Source organism: Onychostoma macrolepis, chromosome 24 (assembly GCF_012432095.1).
Source record: "Onychostoma macrolepis isolate SWU-2019 chromosome 24, ASM1243209v1, whole genome shotgun sequence".
Taxonomy (NCBI): Eukaryota; Metazoa; Chordata; class Actinopteri; order Cypriniformes; family Cyprinidae; genus Onychostoma; species Onychostoma macrolepis.
In genome coordinates, this window is record NC_081178.1 from 12,528,624 (window position 1) to 12,548,352 (window position 19,729).

General features: G+C 35.4%; 2 protein-coding genes across 6 annotated transcripts in view; one reads left to right on the forward strand and one right to left on the reverse strand.

Moving 5' to 3' along the window:
* vill (villin-like) lies at positions 1 to 17,674 on the forward strand. 4 transcript variants are annotated; one of them, XM_058764756.1, is made up of 21 exons: positions 1 to 337; positions 4,173 to 4,309; positions 5,939 to 6,047; positions 7,630 to 7,704; positions 9,127 to 9,320; positions 9,404 to 9,512; positions 10,485 to 10,595; positions 10,691 to 10,896; positions 11,758 to 11,836; positions 11,931 to 12,029; positions 12,123 to 12,276; positions 12,405 to 12,505; positions 12,591 to 12,728; positions 13,819 to 13,977; positions 14,203 to 14,382; positions 14,549 to 14,694; positions 14,770 to 14,914; positions 15,249 to 15,437; positions 16,410 to 16,469; positions 16,629 to 16,865; positions 17,290 to 17,674. In XM_058764756.1, the coding sequence occupies exons 3-21, from the start codon at positions 5,979 to 5,981 to the stop codon at positions 17,401 to 17,403; spliced, it is 2,565 nt and encodes an 854-aa protein (XP_058620739.1). In that variant the 5' UTR covers positions 1 to 337; positions 4,173 to 4,309; positions 5,939 to 5,978; the 3' UTR covers positions 17,404 to 17,674. The 4 variants fall into 4 exon arrangements, with proteins under 4 accessions (XP_058620739.1, XP_058620741.1, XP_058620742.1 ...); XM_058764758.1 differs by having other exon boundaries at positions 5,968 to 6,047; XM_058764757.1 differs by lacking the exon at positions 1 to 337 and adding an exon at positions 493 to 3,120.
* The window catches only part of plcd1a (phospholipase C, delta 1a), a 19,838-nt gene continuing 17,781 nt past the window's right edge, over positions 17,673 to 19,729 (reverse strand). For both annotated transcript variants that reach the window (XM_058764761.1, XM_058764760.1), the window contains exon 15: positions 17,673 to 19,649. In XM_058764761.1, the coding sequence (XP_058620744.1) occupies positions 19,558 to 19,649 (92 nt within the window). In that variant the 3' untranslated portion in view covers positions 17,673 to 19,557. The remainder of the gene's footprint in view (positions 19,650 to 19,729) is intronic.

Below are 19,729 nucleotides of genomic sequence, written 5' to 3' on the forward strand. Positions count from 1 at the left end.
GTACAGTGAATTTAAATATGCTTGGTTTTCCTCAACAAGATTTTGTGTAAAGAACGGAGTGCACAGAAATGTGGGCTGTGTGAAATGTAGTTAATGAGCAAACTCTGAGCTCTCGGTTAGTTTGCTGCATGATTTGCCACGAACTTTAAGCGGTTCACTTACAGAGCAGCAACCAAAAGGCCACTTGTGACAGTAAATAGTCATTTCTGGTGGTAAAACTTGGGGAAAAAGCAGGTGTTTTCTTTTTTTTAGCCATGGAAATATATGTGGTGGCGGTCAGCTGTGCATTTATACATTATTAAATTATTCTATCTGTTCACCTTGGAGTTTGAGAAAGGTAAGACGGTTTTCGCATTATTTCACAAATATTTAACATTTTGTGTCTCCGTTTATACTGTAAAAGTGAAAAGTAAAATAGTTTGACCTGTACTGACACTCTTGTTGGTGTAACCTAATGTAAATAATTTCTCTGACTTGCATAAAACCACACCAAAATTTCATTCAACACATTTTACAATGTATTTGCTTTGTCAGAAATTCCTGATCTCAATGATTAACTTCAGAATTTCCAAATATGGTACTTGGGAACCTATGTGAATCACATGACCTTGAGCTTTATGCGTTGTGTGTTTTGCTTCTTGGAGATGAAAACAACACTATGTGTTTGAGAGTATAAAATTACATTTTGAATTTGGGTGCTGTCCGAGAAATGTTTGCCTAAGGTGTCTCTGGGACGGTGAATGAAAGGAACAGCTGAATATGAGCTCTCTCATGTTGGGTTGCTCAAATGAGTCATATCTGTTTGCTTTACTATTGTCGTGTGTGTGTGTGCATGTGCGCACACGTCTGTATGCGTGCTGTACACACTGTTTTATGCCGTTAGAAAGAAAAATACTCTTGAATCCTAAAGGTTGCTCATTATGCAGTGTTAAATGCAGGAAATTTTAATTTATTGTACCACCAACATATTGCATTGGACACGTGTTTCTTCAAAAACACTGATTACCTAATCGGCTGCTAAATGACATTGGGACAAACATAATTAGTTTTTGCCCAAACCCTGTTTCCCTAACCAGTGTCATTGAGTTTCTTCGCATTAGTACTCAAATGCCTCAGAACTCACATTGACTCAAATGCCTTTTATTGTTTGAATTTAAATGTCTTGACATTGAAGAGAGAAAAAGTTTTTTGAGAAAAGAAGAGGGTGGAGATAAAGGGGAAAAGGGAATTATTTTGATTTTGTAGTTGGTGGCAGATAATCAAAAAAAATAATCACAATCTTTACCGATTACATTAAAACAGATCGCCATATATTACATGATGGTACGTAAATTCTAAGTTCAGTATTATCTATAATTATTGCTGATATGTTCATTATATTTAACCTATTGCAGATGATAGATTAAAGATGGATCTGTAGACAGATAGTCAGACAGACAAATGGATTGACAGATAGAGGTATAGACAGAGACATAGATGGATAGATACTGTAGAAAATTAGATAGACATATTGTATAGATAGGTAGGTAGATGAATAGATAGGATTGATGGATATATATAGAGACAGGTAAATAGAGTAATAGATGTCTATATAGGTCAGTGGATGGATGGATAGACAGATGTGGGTAGGTATGTAGTGGGTAGATAGACTACTAGACTAGGATAGACTAGGTATACTGATGGATGGATGGATGGATAGACAGAAAGATGGATATAGAATATAGTATATAGAAAGAGACCGATGGATAGACATGGGTAGGTAGATAGAGTAATAGATGTATATATAGGTCAGTAGATGGATGAATGGATGGATAGACAGAAAGATGTATATAGAATATAGTATATAGAAAGAGACAGATGGATAGACATTTAGTTAGGTAGGTAGATAGAGTAATAGATAGACAGACAGATGGAAAGATGTATAGATAGGTAGGTAGATGACAGACATAGACTGACAGACATTATAGATGTATATAGACAGAAACTATAGATGGATAGACATACAGGTGGATATACAGATCTTGTTAATCAGTAAAACTGCCCACTCAGGAAAGAAGTTTTTGTTCCTTGTTATAAATGTCTTTACACTTTTATTCTTGTAATGTTCTGCTTTTCTGCACACTTTATACTTTGAGAGTTTGTTCGCCCACCTCTCTCCGTCTCCCTCAGAGTGGCATTCTGGCCTGCAATTAAGGTGAAGCCTCTAAACCTTAATGAAGCACCATTTTGCCGCTTACTTATCTTTATTTGTTGGTGGCTGATGGGCCATTTGCCATAGGAAGCCTTTGATATCTGTCCAAGAGCCTCTCGCAGGGGATTCGTTCGCTCTTTCTCCCCATCTGCTGGAGTGGAAGAGATTAATCACTGTCTCTCTCTCTGGCTCTCCTGAGTGTCTGTGTGGCGTTCCCGTCTGAAGCGTTCCTTGTGATCTGAGCGTGAAAGAGCTGAGACGCAGAGCTGATGTGAGGGGAATCCAGAGCAGGAGAGAGACGCGCGAGTCTCTCTGACCTCCACCAACTTCAAACGAGCTTGTTTTATATAACTGAGAGAATATGTGATAATGAAGGAGATTCCTAATTCGTGGTGAAGTTTATGAACTATCAGTTGCTATTTACTCACTCTCATGTTGTTCCAAACCATGCCATTCTTTATTCTGTGAAACAGTGTGAACACTGTGAAATTAGAAAATATCAGTAATGGCCCTTTTTTCATGTTAATGTGTACTGATGCTTTCAAGCTTCAATAAGCATGCAAAAAGCTCCATAAAAGTAGTCAATATGACTCATGCACAATAAGTCATATGATAGATAACAAAAAATCAAGTCATTATTTATGAATAATCTTCCCCTTCAGAGAGCTGTTAAAGCAACTGTAAGTAGTTTTATGTATTTTCGACTTTGGAGCCCCCTACAGTTAAGTGAGTCTGTCACTGTCGTAAATATATCACTGTCCCAATTGCTGCCGCAAAGCAATCCGCCATTTTCGCGGAATTTCGTACCCGCTCACCAAAATTACAGACTCCCAGAAGAGACATATTGGGAAGTGTGGGAAAGAAACAGAAGCCATTTGCCTTATTATATGTCCATCAGAATGATTTTAGAAATGATAGCCTATTTCAAGGTAAAAACGCACATACAGCATCTTTAACTGCTGCAGCTGAATCGTCCACACCTGAATATAGTGATTTATTGAGGAAAACTTAAGAGGACTTGGAATATATCATAGAAGTTCTGTACGTCACTTGTAAATTACATCCTCTTTTGTCATTCTGGACAGTCCCTACTGTATATTTTAGTGAAAAGAGTGGACACTGACCAGGTTATTCTGTAAAACACATGGAGGAAAGTCATACAAGTTTGAAGCAACATGAGGAAGAGTAAATTGTGATATAATGTTTTAGCTGAATTCTAGTAAGTCCTCCTTTTCTGGTCTGAACCAGTTTCAAACAAGCTTCTTTCACTGGTAAAATGTAATAGCCTAATGTTTTTTAAAACGCATCTTTTATTCTTATCAAGGCTGCATTTGTTTGATCAAAATACAGTAAAACAGTAGTATTGTGAAATATTATTACAGTTTAAAATAACAGTTTTCTACTTTAATATATGTTAAAATGCAATGTATTCCTGTGATGGCAAAGCTGAATTTCAACAGTCACTACTTCAGTTTTGAGTGTCTCATAAATCATCCTTCATAAATCACTCTAATATGCTGATTTGGTGTTTAAGAAACATTTTTTTTTTAATTCTTATTATAAGTGTTGAAAACCATTGTGCTGCCAAACATGATTTATTTTTATTTCTTTCAGGATTCTTTGATGAATAGAAAGTTAAAAACTGTATAAATAATAATAAATAAACCTAACTTTTAACATTATAAATGTCTTTACTGTCATTTTTAATAATTGCATCCTTTATATTTCCTTTTGCTTGGCACTTCTTCTAAAATAATAAATAAAAGTCTAGATTCTAAATTCTTAAATGTATTGATTTAATTTCTTATAGGATCATTTTGGAATTACACAACATACAAACATGTTCAGTTATTGGCTTTTGTGTTGGTTTGTTTCTAAAGGTTTATTTATGTAGGGTTATGTACGTAAGAGGTCAAAGGGAACTCCTGTTCTTGTCCATATAAAGTCTTGTGTGGGTATTAAGGTGTGTTCTCACCTGTAGGGCTGGACAGATACAAGCCCTTCCCTCATCAGCACACATTAACAATGTACAGAGGGAGAGGAAACCACTCAGAGAGATTCGTCATAACTCATTAATACATTACTACGCTGAATAATACCTCTGTGCAAGGCATACAGGTAAGAAAAACCTTATTTAAACTATCAATTGATCACATATATATATATATACAGTCCTTGATGGACATGTTATATAATCATAATTATGATACAGTATGTGCCAAAGTTTTACATTTTTAAAACTGACTCTTAATGTATATTTTACTTCTTTGCAATGCAAACTAATTTTCTTAATGACACGTTGATGGAAATTTTACTCAGTTATATTCCAGATTAGATATTATTTGGAACAGAAATGTATGAATTTGTCGTGTCGAATGAAAAGATCCTACATTTTTAACCTCACACAAGGAAATATGAGACTAATCCTTATCATTGATCAGGATTTATGGAAAAGCCTATTATTTTAAAAGCTTTGTCAATAGACAGAAAAACCAGTCATTCAGGAGAGAAAGCACACAAAACTATTAAATACGAAGTGTTTGTACAGTAGCTGTTTTTCTGAGCAATCATGAATATTATTAATGTAACATGATCACGCGAAAGATTAAATGCTATTGAAGCTGTAACATATATACAGTATGACCAGCATACAGCTGTGCTTTAGTTTGCCTATTTTCTCACTAAATACCATTTTCTGATTCCATATTTCTGTTTGTTTATATTGAATTGGTGTATTAGTAGATTTTTTTTTTTTATCTGGGGGTGCTGTCTTCTACAGCCTGCTAAGATTGTTCTGTGTGATGTTTTTGTTCATGCTCCACCCTCAACACTATATTTCAGTCAATATTCTCGTGCCCCAGTTTCTTAGCAACAGCTGTGCTGTGATTATGAAAGGTCAGCATTTCTTTTCACTGTTAGCATTGAGTTTTATGAGAGAGGACTGGTTGCTGATGTGTAGTTGTTGTTTGTTTGCACTATGCTAATTATTTTCAGGCTATTTGTCCTAATAAGATTCACAGCTTGTCTGAATATGCATTTTAAATATATTCTGAAGCAAAGTCGTTAGCTGGACACGGATGATGAAACATCTCAAAGACATTTTGGTCATCGTATGACTTCAGAGTTGCAAAATATTTCCACATAATTTGTAATGTGAATAGTGACCTGTTTTAAATTAGTTTTTTTGATGCACATTTCTGTTGCTAAGTAGTTTTTGTGTTTACTGAGCAGATTCTTGAAAGTGAAATCCATTTGTTGCCATAGTACTGGCCAGCGCTGTTTAGTAGTACAGATTCTCTAGAGGAAGCACATATTCTCTTCATCATCCTTTCATAATCCATCTCTTTTGTCACTCGGTGTTAGGAGTGATGAAGCACCTTTTAAAAAAAAAAAAAATCTAATATTTGTACAAATGATAGATTTGCAAAAATCTGTCATAACATTTAATTAAAAACTGAAAAGCGAAACTGTAGTGAAACACATTGTGTTATTATAATATGCTAATGTTTATCATTTTTATTGTGATATAAAGAATATGTGTTCATGAGTGTTACTTTACACATTTACATTATAGTCCAATGTTTTTTCTGCGAATGTAAATAATACTGAAATGATTTCATTATATTTTATAATGCAAGCATGAATTCAGGTCAAATTTAGATTCATAGTGTCAAAATATGCTTCAGTATACCTGAAGTTTTATTGTCAGTTGTGATGCATTATGCTGTGGTTATGGTTTTTATTCAGATAGTTTGAGCGTTGAGATTTCTTCTCAGAATACAGCAGAATGACGGAAGCCCAGGATGTGTTAAAAAACATCCAGCGAAAACCTGGCTTGCAGATCTGGACCATCAGTGTAAGAAATCACTTTTGTTTTCTCAAATTAGGCAATTTTTGATAGTCATATTTAATATTTTTAATGATATATTGTGATATCATTGTACATCACAATGATACAATGATGCATATGTATATATATATATATATATATATATATATATATATATATATATATATATATATATATATATATATACAGTCATGGCCAAAAATATCGGCACCCTTGGTAAATATGATCAAAGAAGGCTGTGAAAATTTATCTGCATTGTTAATCCTTTTGATCTTTTATTTAAAAAATTCAAGGCACCCTTTTATTCAATACTTTTTGAAACCTCCATTTGCCAGTTTAACAGCTCTAAATTTTCTCCTATAATGGTTGATGAGGTTAGACAACACCTGACAAGAGATCAGAGACCATTCCTTCATCCAGAATCACTCCAGACCCTTTAGATTCCCAGAGCCATGTTGGTGCTTCTTCTCTTCAGTTCACTCATTTTCTACAGGGTTCAGGTCAGAGGACTGGAATGGCCAGCAGAAGCTTGGTTTTGTGTCCAGTGACCCATTTTTGAGTTGTTTTTGAGGTTTGTGTTTGGATTATTGTATGGTTGGAAGATCCAAACATGGCCCATTATAAGATTTCTAACAGAGTCAGTCACTTATTGATTTTTTTATCTGTTGGTATTTGATAGAATCCATGATGCCATGTGTCTAAACAAGATGTCCAGGACCTCCAGCAGAAATATAGGCCCACAACCTAAAAAATACAGCAGTATATTTCATTGTACACATGGGGTACTTTTTATCCCTGTGTTCACCAAACCCATCTTGAGTGTTTGCTGCTAAAAAGCTAATTTTTTAGTTTCATCTGACCATAGAAGCCAGTCCCATTTGAAGTTCCAGTCGTGTCTGATAACTGAATATGCTGGAGTTTATTTTTGGATGAGCTAGGAGAATTTTTCTTGAAACCCTCCCAAACGACACGTGGTGATGTAGGTGCTGTTTGACATTATTTTTTTAAGGTTTTCTGACCCCAAGACTCAACTATTTTCTGCAATTCTCCAGCTGTGGTCCTTGGAGAGTCTTTAGCCACTCAAACTCTCCTTCTCACCGTGCATTAGGACGATATAGACACACATCCTCTTCCAGGCAGTTTCGTAACATTTTAATGATGATTAAGGGAATTTGGGCTTTGTTTTCCCTCCTATTTATATTTCTGTGAAACAGGAAGCCATGGCTAGATAATTTCATGTTCATACTGTAATCACCCTGGAGCCTGTCAAAATTGTGAATATGAATGGAAATATACTTCAGAGATATTTCACTCATAATAATTTATTGGGGTGCCAATAATTGTGTCCAACATGTATTTGAGAAAAACATTTATTTCATAATGATATTTCTGTCCATTTTAAATTCTTATTATCCAATGAAAGGTTAGATTTTTGTGAATTTTTTTAATAAAAGATCAAAAGGATTAACAATGTAGATTAGTTTTCACAGCCTTCTTTGATCATATTTACCAAGGGTGCCAATATTTTTGGCCATGACTGTATATAATATGTTATATTAATGTATTATTCTGTTTTATGTTTCATTAGAAAATGAAAATGGTCCCTGTCCCAGAGCAAGCATATGGAAATTTTTTTGAAGGTGACTGCTACATTATTCTTAATGTAAGTAATCTGGTATTCAGTCTAATTGACATGATACTCTTTAGGTCATTTTAAATAGTGCTTTTTGAAGTGCTGGTCCAGTTGACAATAAATAACTAGAATTTATGTCCTTTGGAACACAAAGGAAGTTAACATTATGCATGTTTTAATGCAGCTCTTTATCCAATCATAATTAGTGGTGATTTCTTCTGATTTATTAAAAACATATGATAAAAAAATAGATTTAAATTTTTTAATCATTATGAAATATTAATAAAAATAGATCATTATAAATAAAATAAATGGATTTTAATGAATTATAATTAGTTTATTTCATTTATCATTTTATATTTTTATATCTATTAATATTCTATAATTGTTTTAATTATTAATTAATTTTTACTAATGATACGCACAGTCAAACCAAAAATTATTCAGACACCAGATATAATTTTTGATATTTTTTTACTAGTGGGTGCAGGACACTATAGTTCATTTATGTAAGTGAGAATAGCAAAATAAAATAAACTGTGACATATTATACCCCAAAATTCTTCTTACAGTGGACTACCAGTAAAATTAATAAACATTTGGGACCAACAATTATGCAGACACTTTAGGCCGCATTTATACTGCATGTTCAAGTGACCCAATTCCCGGTACAGACATACCTGTAACAAATGAAACATCTCTATTAATTTCATTCGTTTGTGTTAAATAAAAGGCGATCTGACGCTGAAATGTGTTGCTTTTGAAATCACGCTGAGTGCTCGTTGCTGCTGTTGTCAGTGACGACGGCTCGTGCACAGACGAGTGCTTCAGTCCCGTTCGTTCAATTGAAACCACAAAATAAAATGCACACAAACATGTCCCTGCCTTTGATATACAATCACTGACGAATGCATTTGGTTTTAAATACTAAAAAAACACAGACAATGTGACATGCTTAACAGTATCTACCACCTGAGTATTATTCCACTCGCAAGCTTTCAGCGGAGCTGCGTACATCACTGTCCTGAAGAATTTGCACTAGGCTATATAATTATTTTGATGTAACTATCACATTAAAAACATTTCTATATGAATTCCATGTCAATTAATTAAACTCATTGTACTATTCAAATTGATTTGTGATGTCATATGCTATTTTTGGCTTGTTTCTCCAAGTGCAGTGTAAAATGCACACATCGGATACGGGTCACTTTTAAAAGAAATGTAAGCATGTCATCCAAAAAATCGGATATAGTCACAAAATCGGAATTGGCCTTTGACCTAACCATGTATTGCTTAAGTATTTTAATTGCTAATGCAACATTTTTACACCACAGACTGAACAAAATTAAGCATTGCTAAGGGTGGCCCAAGCTGTGTAAATATTGCCATACTAACAGTTGTCTGAATAATTTTTGGTTTGTCCTCATGCATCTTGGCATTGTCATTCAGGTGAGCAACAGCGCCACACAATCCACTGACATCCACTACTGGATAGGCAATGCATCCTCTCAGGATGAGCAGGGAGCATCAGCCATCTATGTGACCCAACTGGATGAGTGTCTCGGCAGCAGTCCAGTTCAACATCGGGAGGTCCAGGGAAGTGAATCAGCTAAATTCAAAAGCTACTTCAAGAGTGGCCTCATGTGAGTGAAATAAAAACATTTTGGCTTGTTCCTATCAATTCCATGAAGGTTTGATTATGTCTGCACTTTCCTGTTTGCTGCAGATATAAAAAAGGAGGTGTGGGATCAGGATTCACACATGTGGAGACCAATGTGTATAACATTCAGCGCCTGCTCCATGTCAAAGGAACCAAACATGTGACTGCAAGAGAGGTGAACTGCTGCACCTGACACTTCGAATCATTGTACTACAATAGTGAAGGCTCACTTCATGAATATTAATTAGTTGATACTTGCTTGGTAATCATACAGGAGCATACAATCACCAACCCTAATTAACATTAATGAGCCACACCTTCATAGTAGAATATGTTAATAGATGCCATTCCTTTTCAGTGAGAACTGGAGATGTGTGACAGCGATAAAGGCAGCTACTCTACATATTTTCATGTGAGAAAAAAAGCGTAATATTATTAGTATTATTATAAAATAGAAATCATATTTAAAGACAACATGATGGCTTTTATACTGTTACTGTACTGAAGCTAAAGGTAATGATTACAATTGACTTTCGATAAATATAAATATAAAAAGGGAAAAAAAATAGTTCATTTAAAATGTATTAGTAAATTATATATATATATATATAAGTTAATTTATTATTATTAATTCAATAATTAATATTATAATTATAGTTGCCTTGATAATACAAAATGCTGTGCTACAATACTTTTTTTTTTTTTTTTTTGAAAGACCCCAAATTGAAAACTCTTGTTTTCACAGAACACAGACAGACAATCTTATGCTAGAGTTGGATTATAAACATGGTCAAAGCACATTAGAAGATTTGCAATGCAACTCACTTTGTGTGAGCAGATATTTATATTGCAGGGTGAAGAGCCAACATTTAGAGGATCAGTAAATGAAGCTGTCAGACTGTAAATTATTGAATTTAATGCGCAAGAAGGTCAAGAATCTTGTCTCTGCATCACTGCTGTCCTCATGTCCTCTTATGTTTCTCTATTACATGGCCTGGGTCCTTGAACGAATCAGGAAGTTAATTATTGTACACCCCACAAATTATTCAGGATTACTGTCAAGAATGAACAGGACTGTCTGATGTCTGATTTCTACCTAGAACTCTCAAATTTCAGCAGGGCCGTGTGTGTGTGTGTGTGTCTGCAGGTGGAGGTTTCCTGGAGCAGTTTTAATCTAGGGGACATATTCTTGCTGGACTTGGGAAAAGCAATAATACAATGGAATGGTCCTCAAAGCAACAGACAAGAAAAATTAAAGGTAATTGAAGAAATGGGGGAAGATACTGTGCTGGATATATAATAGAATGATGCATCGATTTCTATTGTGTTCCTGTCCTCTCCTGTCTTTCGTAGGCCGTTCTGCTGGCTCAGGACATCAGGGACCGGGAGCGTGGAGGCCGGGCTCAGATTGCTGTGATTGAGGGTGGGCAGGAGGAAGCCTCTCCTGAGCTGATGAAGATCATGATATCTGTTTTAGGTCATAGGACTGGACACCTGAAAGAACCAATCCCTGATGATAATCCAGATCAAAACCAGACCTCCAACGTCAAACTGTACCAGTATGAACACTTCAATCTGTTTGGCATTAAAAAGTCTTATTCAGGATAACATTGTCTTTCTGTCTGTCCGTCCGTCCGTCCGTCTCTGTCTATGTATCTGTCTATCTATCTGTCTATTTATCTATCTATCTCTCTGTCTGTCTGTCTGTCTGTCTGCCCGCCCGTCCGCCCGTCCGCCCGTCCGTCCGTCCGTCCGTCCGTCCGTCCGTCCGTCCGTCCGTCCGTCCGTCTCTGTCTGTCTGTCTGTCTGTCTGTCTGTCCGTCCGTCCGTCCGTCTCTGTCTGTCTGTCTGTCTGTCTGTCCGTCCGTCCGTCTCTGTCTGTCTGTCTGTCCGTCCGTCCGTCCGTCTCTGTCTGTCTGTCTGTCTGTCCGTCCGTCCGTCCGTCCGTCCGTCTCTCTCTCTCTGTCTGTCTGTCATTTTTTTCATCACTCTATTGTTTTATTGTGCTATCTATCATTTTATCATTGTGTCTATCTTTCTATTGTCTATCGTTTTATCTTTTTCTGCCTGCCTGCCTATCGTTCTATCTATCATTCTGTTTTCATTTTATCTATCGTTTTATCATTCTGTCTGTCTGTCTATCATTCTATCTGTCGTTCTATGTATTGTTTTATTATTTTTATTCTGTTTGTCTGCCTGTCTATCGTTCTATCTTTACTTCTATCTATTGTTTTATATTTATATCATACTATCCATTGTTATTTCGTTTTATCTTTTTATTGTTTTATCTGTCTGTGCTATCTAGCTATCTCTCTCACTCTTTCATGATTATTTGATGTTTCTAATGATGATGTTGATAACTGATAATTCAGAACTAACATCTAATAAAATGTCCTTAATTAGCATTCTGTCATTCTCAGTGTGTCTGATGCCAGTGGTCAGCTGTTGGTACAGGAAGTGGCTACCAGTCCACTGACCCAGGATTTGCTGAGATCCACTGTGAGAGACATGATGTCTACCAAAACACCCACAGTATCATTATATGATGCACAGCTATCTGTGGATTATTCTTTGATATATGTTTTGTTTGCAGGATTGCTATATTTTAGATCAAAGTGGCAGCTCAGTAATGGTCTGGAAAGGAAAAGCAGCATCAGATGAAGAGAGACACTCAGCACTCAGTCGGGCGGTTGTAAGTATCTGTGTTTGCATAGTATTAGTATATTTATTTAATATCACTTCTCCATTGTGTCATAATTGGTGCACACAAATATTCATCCCTCAGGGCTTTATAAAAGCGAAGAACTACCCATCCAACACAAAAGTGGAGGTTATGAGTGAAGGAGGGGAATGTGCCATGTTTAAACATCTCTTCAAGTCCTGGAAAGAAAAAGGTCAAGCTCAAGGAATGGGAAAGACGCACTCTGTAGGAAAGATAGGTGATTCATCATTCAGCATTATTTCTCATGTGAGAGTGTAGATGTTTCAGCATTGTCATGTTAGTATATGCATCATATTTGATTGTATCAGTGTGGCAATTGATTGTTATACACACCTCTTATTGCAGCTAAAGTGGATCAGGTGAAGTTTGACGTCATGGAGCTTCACGCTCAGCCAAAGCTGGCTGCTCAGGAGCGGATGGTGGATGACGCCTCAGGACATATTCAGGTCTGATAAAATAATACCTGAACTCAAAAGCTTGGGATTGTTACCTCACAACAACAGGCAAATATCTGCTTTCTTTTGTGTTCAGGTTTGGCGCATTGAGAATCTTGAACTGAAGGAGGTAAACCCAAGCACATATGGACAGTTCTATGGAGGAGACTGTTATCTAGTGTTGTACACCTACAACAGAGCCAACAAACCACAGTACATCCTCTACATGTGGCAGGTGAGGAGCATAACATGCATACTCCATCTCCAACACAATATACACTGAAATTGAGTTAATTTCATGTCATAATATGTGGAGAAAACATATAATAGTCTGCAGAGAATCACAGTTACAGACAATAAATTCACACAAATTAATTTAATTCTACTAGATAATATAATATCAAAAAAAGTGTCAACCATAAACAAATAATGCTAGATATTTTCTCAAAGCTACCTTCACTTCTAAGAGTTATTTTGCAGTGACCTTGAAATTTGGATGTTCTCCACAAAAAGCTTGTTTTTTTTTTTTTAGAAAATGGTTTGATATGAAACTGTTTGTGCTCAATGTTGGGGAAAGTTACTTTTAAAGGTAATGCATTACAATATTGCATTACTCCATAAAAAAGTAATTAATTGTGTTACTTTTTATGGAAAGTAATGCATTGTTAGTTTTGCGTTACCTTTTGTCACCTGGGCTGGGTTTGCTTATTTGTTTATCAATAACAAAACAAAACAAACAAAAAAAAACTCAAAAGTTATATTTTTGGCTACTGTAAAGGCCATTTCACATCAAAAGTGGAATTGATAAGTCTCAGACCAAAGAAAGTGCCTCAGCCTTTGCACCTCACTCCCAGTTTCTCTCAACACAGGAACAGCAGAGGTGTAAGTGAATAAATGAAAAATCAAATCACTTGCATTACTTAAAAAAAAAAGAAAGAAAAGTAAATCAGATATTTCGTTGTAAATTTGAAAGTAATGCATTACTTTAATAGTTCATTGAATAAAGTAATCTAATTACGTAACGCACATTACTTGTAATGCATTACAAATCATGACATTCAAATAAATGTCACTTTAATATTTGTTATATAATGACATTCATTTAAGTGTGACATAAGTGTATATGTCTGTATACACTGTATATAAAATGCATTATATAGCTACAGTACAAAATAAACAATGCAGCATTTCTAATATTTGAACTCTACACATATATTGTGTAGAAAAATTCACATGTATTGAGCAGAAAAGCTATGAATACACAATACGTTATAATCTGGATGCACACATTGGAGATCCTATGACATGAAGCATGTGTTCTCCAGGGTCGCAATGCTACACAGGATGAGGTGACGGCATGTGCTTATCAGGCAGTGAATTTGGATAACAAATACAATGGAGCCCCAACACAGGTCAGAGTGGTCATGGGAAAAGAGCCCAGACACTTCCTGGCCATCTTTAAGGGCAGACTCATCATTTTTGAGGTGATTGTGCCTTCATTCCTATGGAACATATAACTCTAAATTGTAAATTATTTTATGATCTGAATTATTTACCACCGTCAGGTAACCAAATATTTATTTATTTACTTACATACACTGTCATAGAATATATTAATATGATGTCTTGCCTCTTTGGAGTATTATATGTATACTTTTTTTTTTACTAAAGTGCTTTAGCTTTTCGTTGACATGTTGATTGTTTCTTAGGGCGGGACAGGTAGACCAGGTGTTGTGAACCCTGATCCTGGTGCCAGACTCTTCCAGGTCAGAGGGACACATGAGATGAACACCAAAGCAACAGAGGTGCCCTCCCGAGCCACCTCTCTCAACACCAATGACGTCTTTCTGCTCAAAACTCATCAGAATGTCTTCCTGTGGTATGGCAAGGCAAGTATAAATATATGTAAATATTCACTAATTAACTTTTTTTTTTTTTATTCCAAACTTTCGACCAGTAGTTTATTAATTCATTAATAATAATAAATACACTTTATGTTTTTACATCTCTCTCTCTCTTTCTATTTCTATTTGTGTGTGTTTCTGTTTCTCACAGGGCTGCAGTGGAGACGAGAGGGAGATGGGAAAAGCCGTAGCTGATTTGCTTTCTGAGCAGGACAAGCAGATTGTGATGGAAGGACAGGAACCAGCTGCCTTCTGGGTGGCTTTGGGAGGGAAAGCTCCATACGCCAGTGACAAGAGGTACAACCGTGAAAACAGATAAAGATGAGTTCATACTTCAAATCAGTTCCACTGACTCCTCTGTATCACCACCAGACTGGAGAAAGAAGTGGCGCTTCACGAACCTCGTCTGTTTGAATGCTCCAATCAGACGGGCCGATTCCTTATGACGGAAGTGGCTGACTTCACTCAGGATGACCTGGACGAGGATGACGTCATGCTTCTAGACACCTGGGAGGAGGTGGGCTGCGTGAGGTCGTGAGGTCATGCTGTCGGCTTCTTTTGCATGAGTCTGCCGAGAAACGGTGGTGTCGTTCTGGGTTATGCAAAATATGCAGAGAGAAATTAGCGTCAAACGACAATTCTGCTGGTTGTTTTACATGTTAAGTTACTCAAACCCTGGGGTTTTCAAACTGGTGACCAGGAAAATAAATTACAGAGAGAAAGATAAACAGTGTGGGAGGGGTCTGTTGCAAAGAGGTCATCAAAATTGGGGGTTTGTGGTATTAAAAGGTTAGAAAGCTCCTGCTCTTATATGTCAATCTCTTAAACCCCTCTTCTTCCTCCTCCCTCAGATTTTCCTTTGGATTGGCAACTCAGCCAACCAGTACGAGACTCAGGAGTCCTATAGCAGTGCAGTGGACTATCTTAAAACCCACCCAGCCGGACGGGACCCTGGGACACCCATCACCACTGTTAAACAAGGCTATGAGCCGCCCACCTTCACTGGCTGGTTTAATGCTTGGGATGCTCACAAGTGGAGTGTGAGTCCAACGGGTTGAATTTGTCCAGCAGGGGGCAGTAATGCACAACAAATTCACTAACAAACTAACTGAATCTTGAGAAGTTCAGTCCACATAATCATTTGTTGATTCTCATCTAATAATACATCCTTAACATGAAAGCAAAATGGACCATTTTTGCTTTCTTAACACATTTTCCTGATCTTATTTAGAATGATTTTTCATTGCATATTTTTCCAAAAAATATTTTTATTTATAAGTTTAAATTATTATTATTTATTTGTAAGTTTAAATATTTTATTCAGTATTTTATAAGTTTAAATATTTGTTTATTATTAATTTATAAGTTTATATATTTGTAAGTTTAAATTTCTTCTTTCTTCCAATTTCTTCTCAAAAGCATAATAATAATAATACAGATTTTCTCTAAAATATTGACAAAAAATTTATGGGAGCTTGTTTCCTCAATGGGGTAAAAAAAGGTCATTGCAAGCTTTCTCTTACGTTTTTTTTCCCTCACAATTATACATTTATATCTCAAAATGTATATTTTTGTTGTAGTACTGAGATATAAAATTAGAACTGCAAGATACAAAGTCAGAATTGTGAGATCAGAATCAGAATTCTGAATTACTTCCTCACAATTCTGACTTTATTTTCTTTGAATTCTGACTTTTCATCTTGCAGTACCTTTATTTTTTTATCCTCTGGTGGAGACGAGCTTCCATAATACTTACAACAAAAAAATGAGGTTGAACGAATGTAAACTGAGCTCATATTCAGACCACGCCCATTTTTCCCTGATGCAAAGAATCAGGTCCTTCCTACTTTTTTCTCATTGAATATTCAAATATTTAATATCATCAAGTAAAGCTGGTTACCAGCGCCATTTCATCCTGACTTTTCATACTGACTCTTTTTGTCCTCCATCACACCACATAATGAATTAATGTTACACGAGAGACACTTTTTCAGTTTCACTCTATATTCTAGGGTGGCCTTTCATATGAGGAGATGAAAAGCAAGCTGGCTGATATTTCACAAATCACTGTGGTAAAAAGCTTTCACCATACTGATTGAATGCTTGACCTGATTCATTTAAATTGATTAATCAAATGTGATCCGATTGATTACCTAATTACATTTAAATATCGATATGATCTACACACTTGTGTGCAAATCTAAACATGATATCAACCTCATTTCCTGTAGAATCTCAACAACACAAACCTGAATAAGAAGACAGGAGGAGGTGGCGGGAGCTACAGCGCTCCTGGAGGTCCAGGAAATATAAAGTCTCATAATCAGAGGATGTCCTCCTCCATCTCCAATGCATACGTAGACCAGTCTCCCAGCGGAGCAAAGCCTTCTGGGATGCTTCATTCCGAGCAGCTAGTTAAAACAACTCAACATCAGCTGCCTCAAGGAGTGGACCCTGAAAAACGAGAGGTGGGTACTGAGACCTTTAGTATGGAAGCCTCTTACTGTGATGGGATAAAAAATAAAAAAGGTAATTGTGACGCAATATGTAGCTAATTTATAGCTTACAGTTCTGAATTTTTTTCTCACAATTCTGAGAGAATTATTATTATTTAGCTTTTTATCTGACATATCTGACTATTTATATCTTATATCTTGCAATTCTGACTGTTTTTCTCAGAATTGTGAGAAATTAAATATCACAATTGTGAGACTAAAAGTCAGAATTGTGAGATAAAAGTTGCAATTAAGGTTTTTTTTATTTTTTAATCCTGTGGAAGAAACAAGCTTCAATACTTTTTGGAGTTGGTCTTAAAAAAATCTGAGCTCGAAATATATTTTTAAGGTTATTATCTATCTAGTCATTTTTTCCTACACCGTCTTTATATTTCAGGAATTTTTGACTGATGCAGAATTTGAGAATCTCCTCGGCTGCACCCGTGACAATTTCCAGCGGCTGCCTAAATGGCGTCAGAACGACCTTAAAAAGAAGGCAGGACTGTTTTGAGTTGGTTTTGCTATAAAGAGATACAGTCTGATCTTCAGATCTGATTATTATGCTTTATGTGTATTTTGGGCTAGAAGATTGTCACCTATAAAATGTTATCGATTTATTTATGTTTCGACTCAAAAGCTAACATGACCTAATAGAAATGCTTTGTAAACATCTTACATTGAACATCAAAATTATACCACCAAAATAACTATATCAGTCACATACAGTAGAACATGTCTAAATGACTTTTAGTGCTAATAAAAACACAATGTATGCCAAGAAATGTTTCTGAGATGTTTAATTCAGTTTAATGAATGCACTAGTTGAATGTCACAGTATTTTAGAGTCAGTAACGCCAGTTCTTTCCTGTTAGGAGGACGTCAGAACAGGACATCAGAAACAGATGTTGTTATGGCTTAATATTGCTGAAGTAGACGGTAACAGCCGGTGTAACAACTTTCCTTTAAGGCACATTAGATAAGTTAAGAACAACATAAAAATAGAAATATTTCTAGAAAAGGAGCAGATCAAAGCAGCAATACCTTATACCAACAACAATGAATACAAAACAAACACCTTAAAAATATAAAGCACAGCTACTGTTTGTAAATGTATAACTTTTCCTTTCTTTTACGTTATACACATTTGTAGTGCAACACCTTTACTTCTCTGACAAGATAACTCAATACACGCCTACTCTTCAGATTCGTATATAATGTGATTATCATTGATAGCTGAACATGTTTATCAGGAAATAATGGATAGCATGTACAGTATTGGTAATATGGGGTAAACGGTTCATTTGTATCCTGAGTTCATGTAAAGAACAACTGAGCATAAGCCAACGCAAGTCATTGTAACTAACAAATATCAAACAATAGTACTCCTGTTCAACTCATCTCACACAACAATGAACAAAAGGATGGTATTAAGATTAAATCTCCTGTTTAACCAAGATATAATTGTGATATATTGTGACTTAACGTGAATGTCTAGACAAAAACACTTTGATTGACAATCAGAAATTATATACAAACACTTGTTTAAATACTCTGTTAATGTAAAAAGGGATCAGTGTAGTATATTTTTAAATATACAATTTTTTAATATTAAAATAGAAAACTGTTAGGTAAAACATTCTCCAATTACGAATCTAAACTGATTTAGACAGGAATACCGATGGAATTCTTAAAATGGACTTGAGTGTGGGAAAATGTGTTTTCTGAAAGTACTAGTGCTGTCAAATTGATTAATCACATCCAAAATAAAAGTTAGTGTTTATATAATATACGTGTGTGATGGGTATATTTATATGTATATATAAATACACATACATACATGTATATATTACTAAATATAAATAAAAATATATTACTAAACTAATTGCGTTACTTAGTTACTCTTATACGTCTAATACGTTACTTTTTGTCACCTGGCCTAGGCTTGCTTATTTGTTTATTAATAACAAAAGCCCCAAAAGGTATATTACAGTAGAGGTGTCAATGAATAAATTGGGAAACAAAGTAACTGGCGACTGGCGTTACGTATTTAAAAAAGTAACTCATATTTTCTTGTAAATTTAAAAGTAATGCGTTACTTTACTAGTAACTTGAAAAAAAAAAAAAAGAAAAGTAATCTGATTATGTAACTTGCGTTACTTGTAAAGCATTACACCCAACACTGGTAAACACCAACTTTTATTTTGGATATGATTAATCGCAATTAATCGATTTGACAGCACTAGAAAGTACTACTCTAACTGGTAGCCAAACTCCAAAAAATCTTAAAATATTTTTTTAAAATATAAAAATGTAAAATAACTTTAAATAAACTTTAAATGTTTTTATTTAAACAGTACTTGTTTAAATGTATTCAATTTGTATGCTATGGGGGAAAAAAAATCAAAGACAAAGAAGGCGTAGATTTTTTTCTTATGTCTTTAGTTACCCCACCTGTTTTTCGAAACTGAACCGCATGTACTAATTCCATGAAGCATTTTAAGGGACACCTCTGTACTCAAATGGTAAGGAGAACAGTAAAGCACAAGGCACATCGGAAAGGTCCGAATCTTATCCTAAAAGTGTTTGCAGAGGACAGTTTAGCTGATTGTCTTGTTCAGTGATCTGCACACTTTGACATTGTGATGACTGAGGGGAATGCTGGAGTTTATTTGGCATCAAGAATCATGATGTGTACAAACAGTCCCGCTGAAGGAATGAGGTTTCCTCTCTTCGTGAGCAGAGGCACATGGCGGTATCCTGAAGACAGAAGATAGGACTTATGGTGAACAAATTCATAATAACTGCACAACAATTTCTCGCTTATTTTCACTAGCTCA

Excerpts from the sequence above, each read along its gene's own strand:
- vill (XM_058764756.1), top strand. The coding sequence starts at position 5,979 with ATGACGGAAGCCCAGGATGTGTTAAAAAACATCCAGCGAAAACCTGGC. Across the intron at positions 13,978-14,202 it reads GCAGACTCATCATTTTTGAG|GGCGGGACAGGTAGACCAGG; the intron begins GTGATTGTGCCT and ends ATTGTTTCTTAG. Across the intron at positions 14,915-15,248 it reads TTCTAGACACCTGGGAGGAG|ATTTTCCTTTGGATTGGCAA; the intron begins GTGGGCTGCGTG and ends CTCCTCCCTCAG.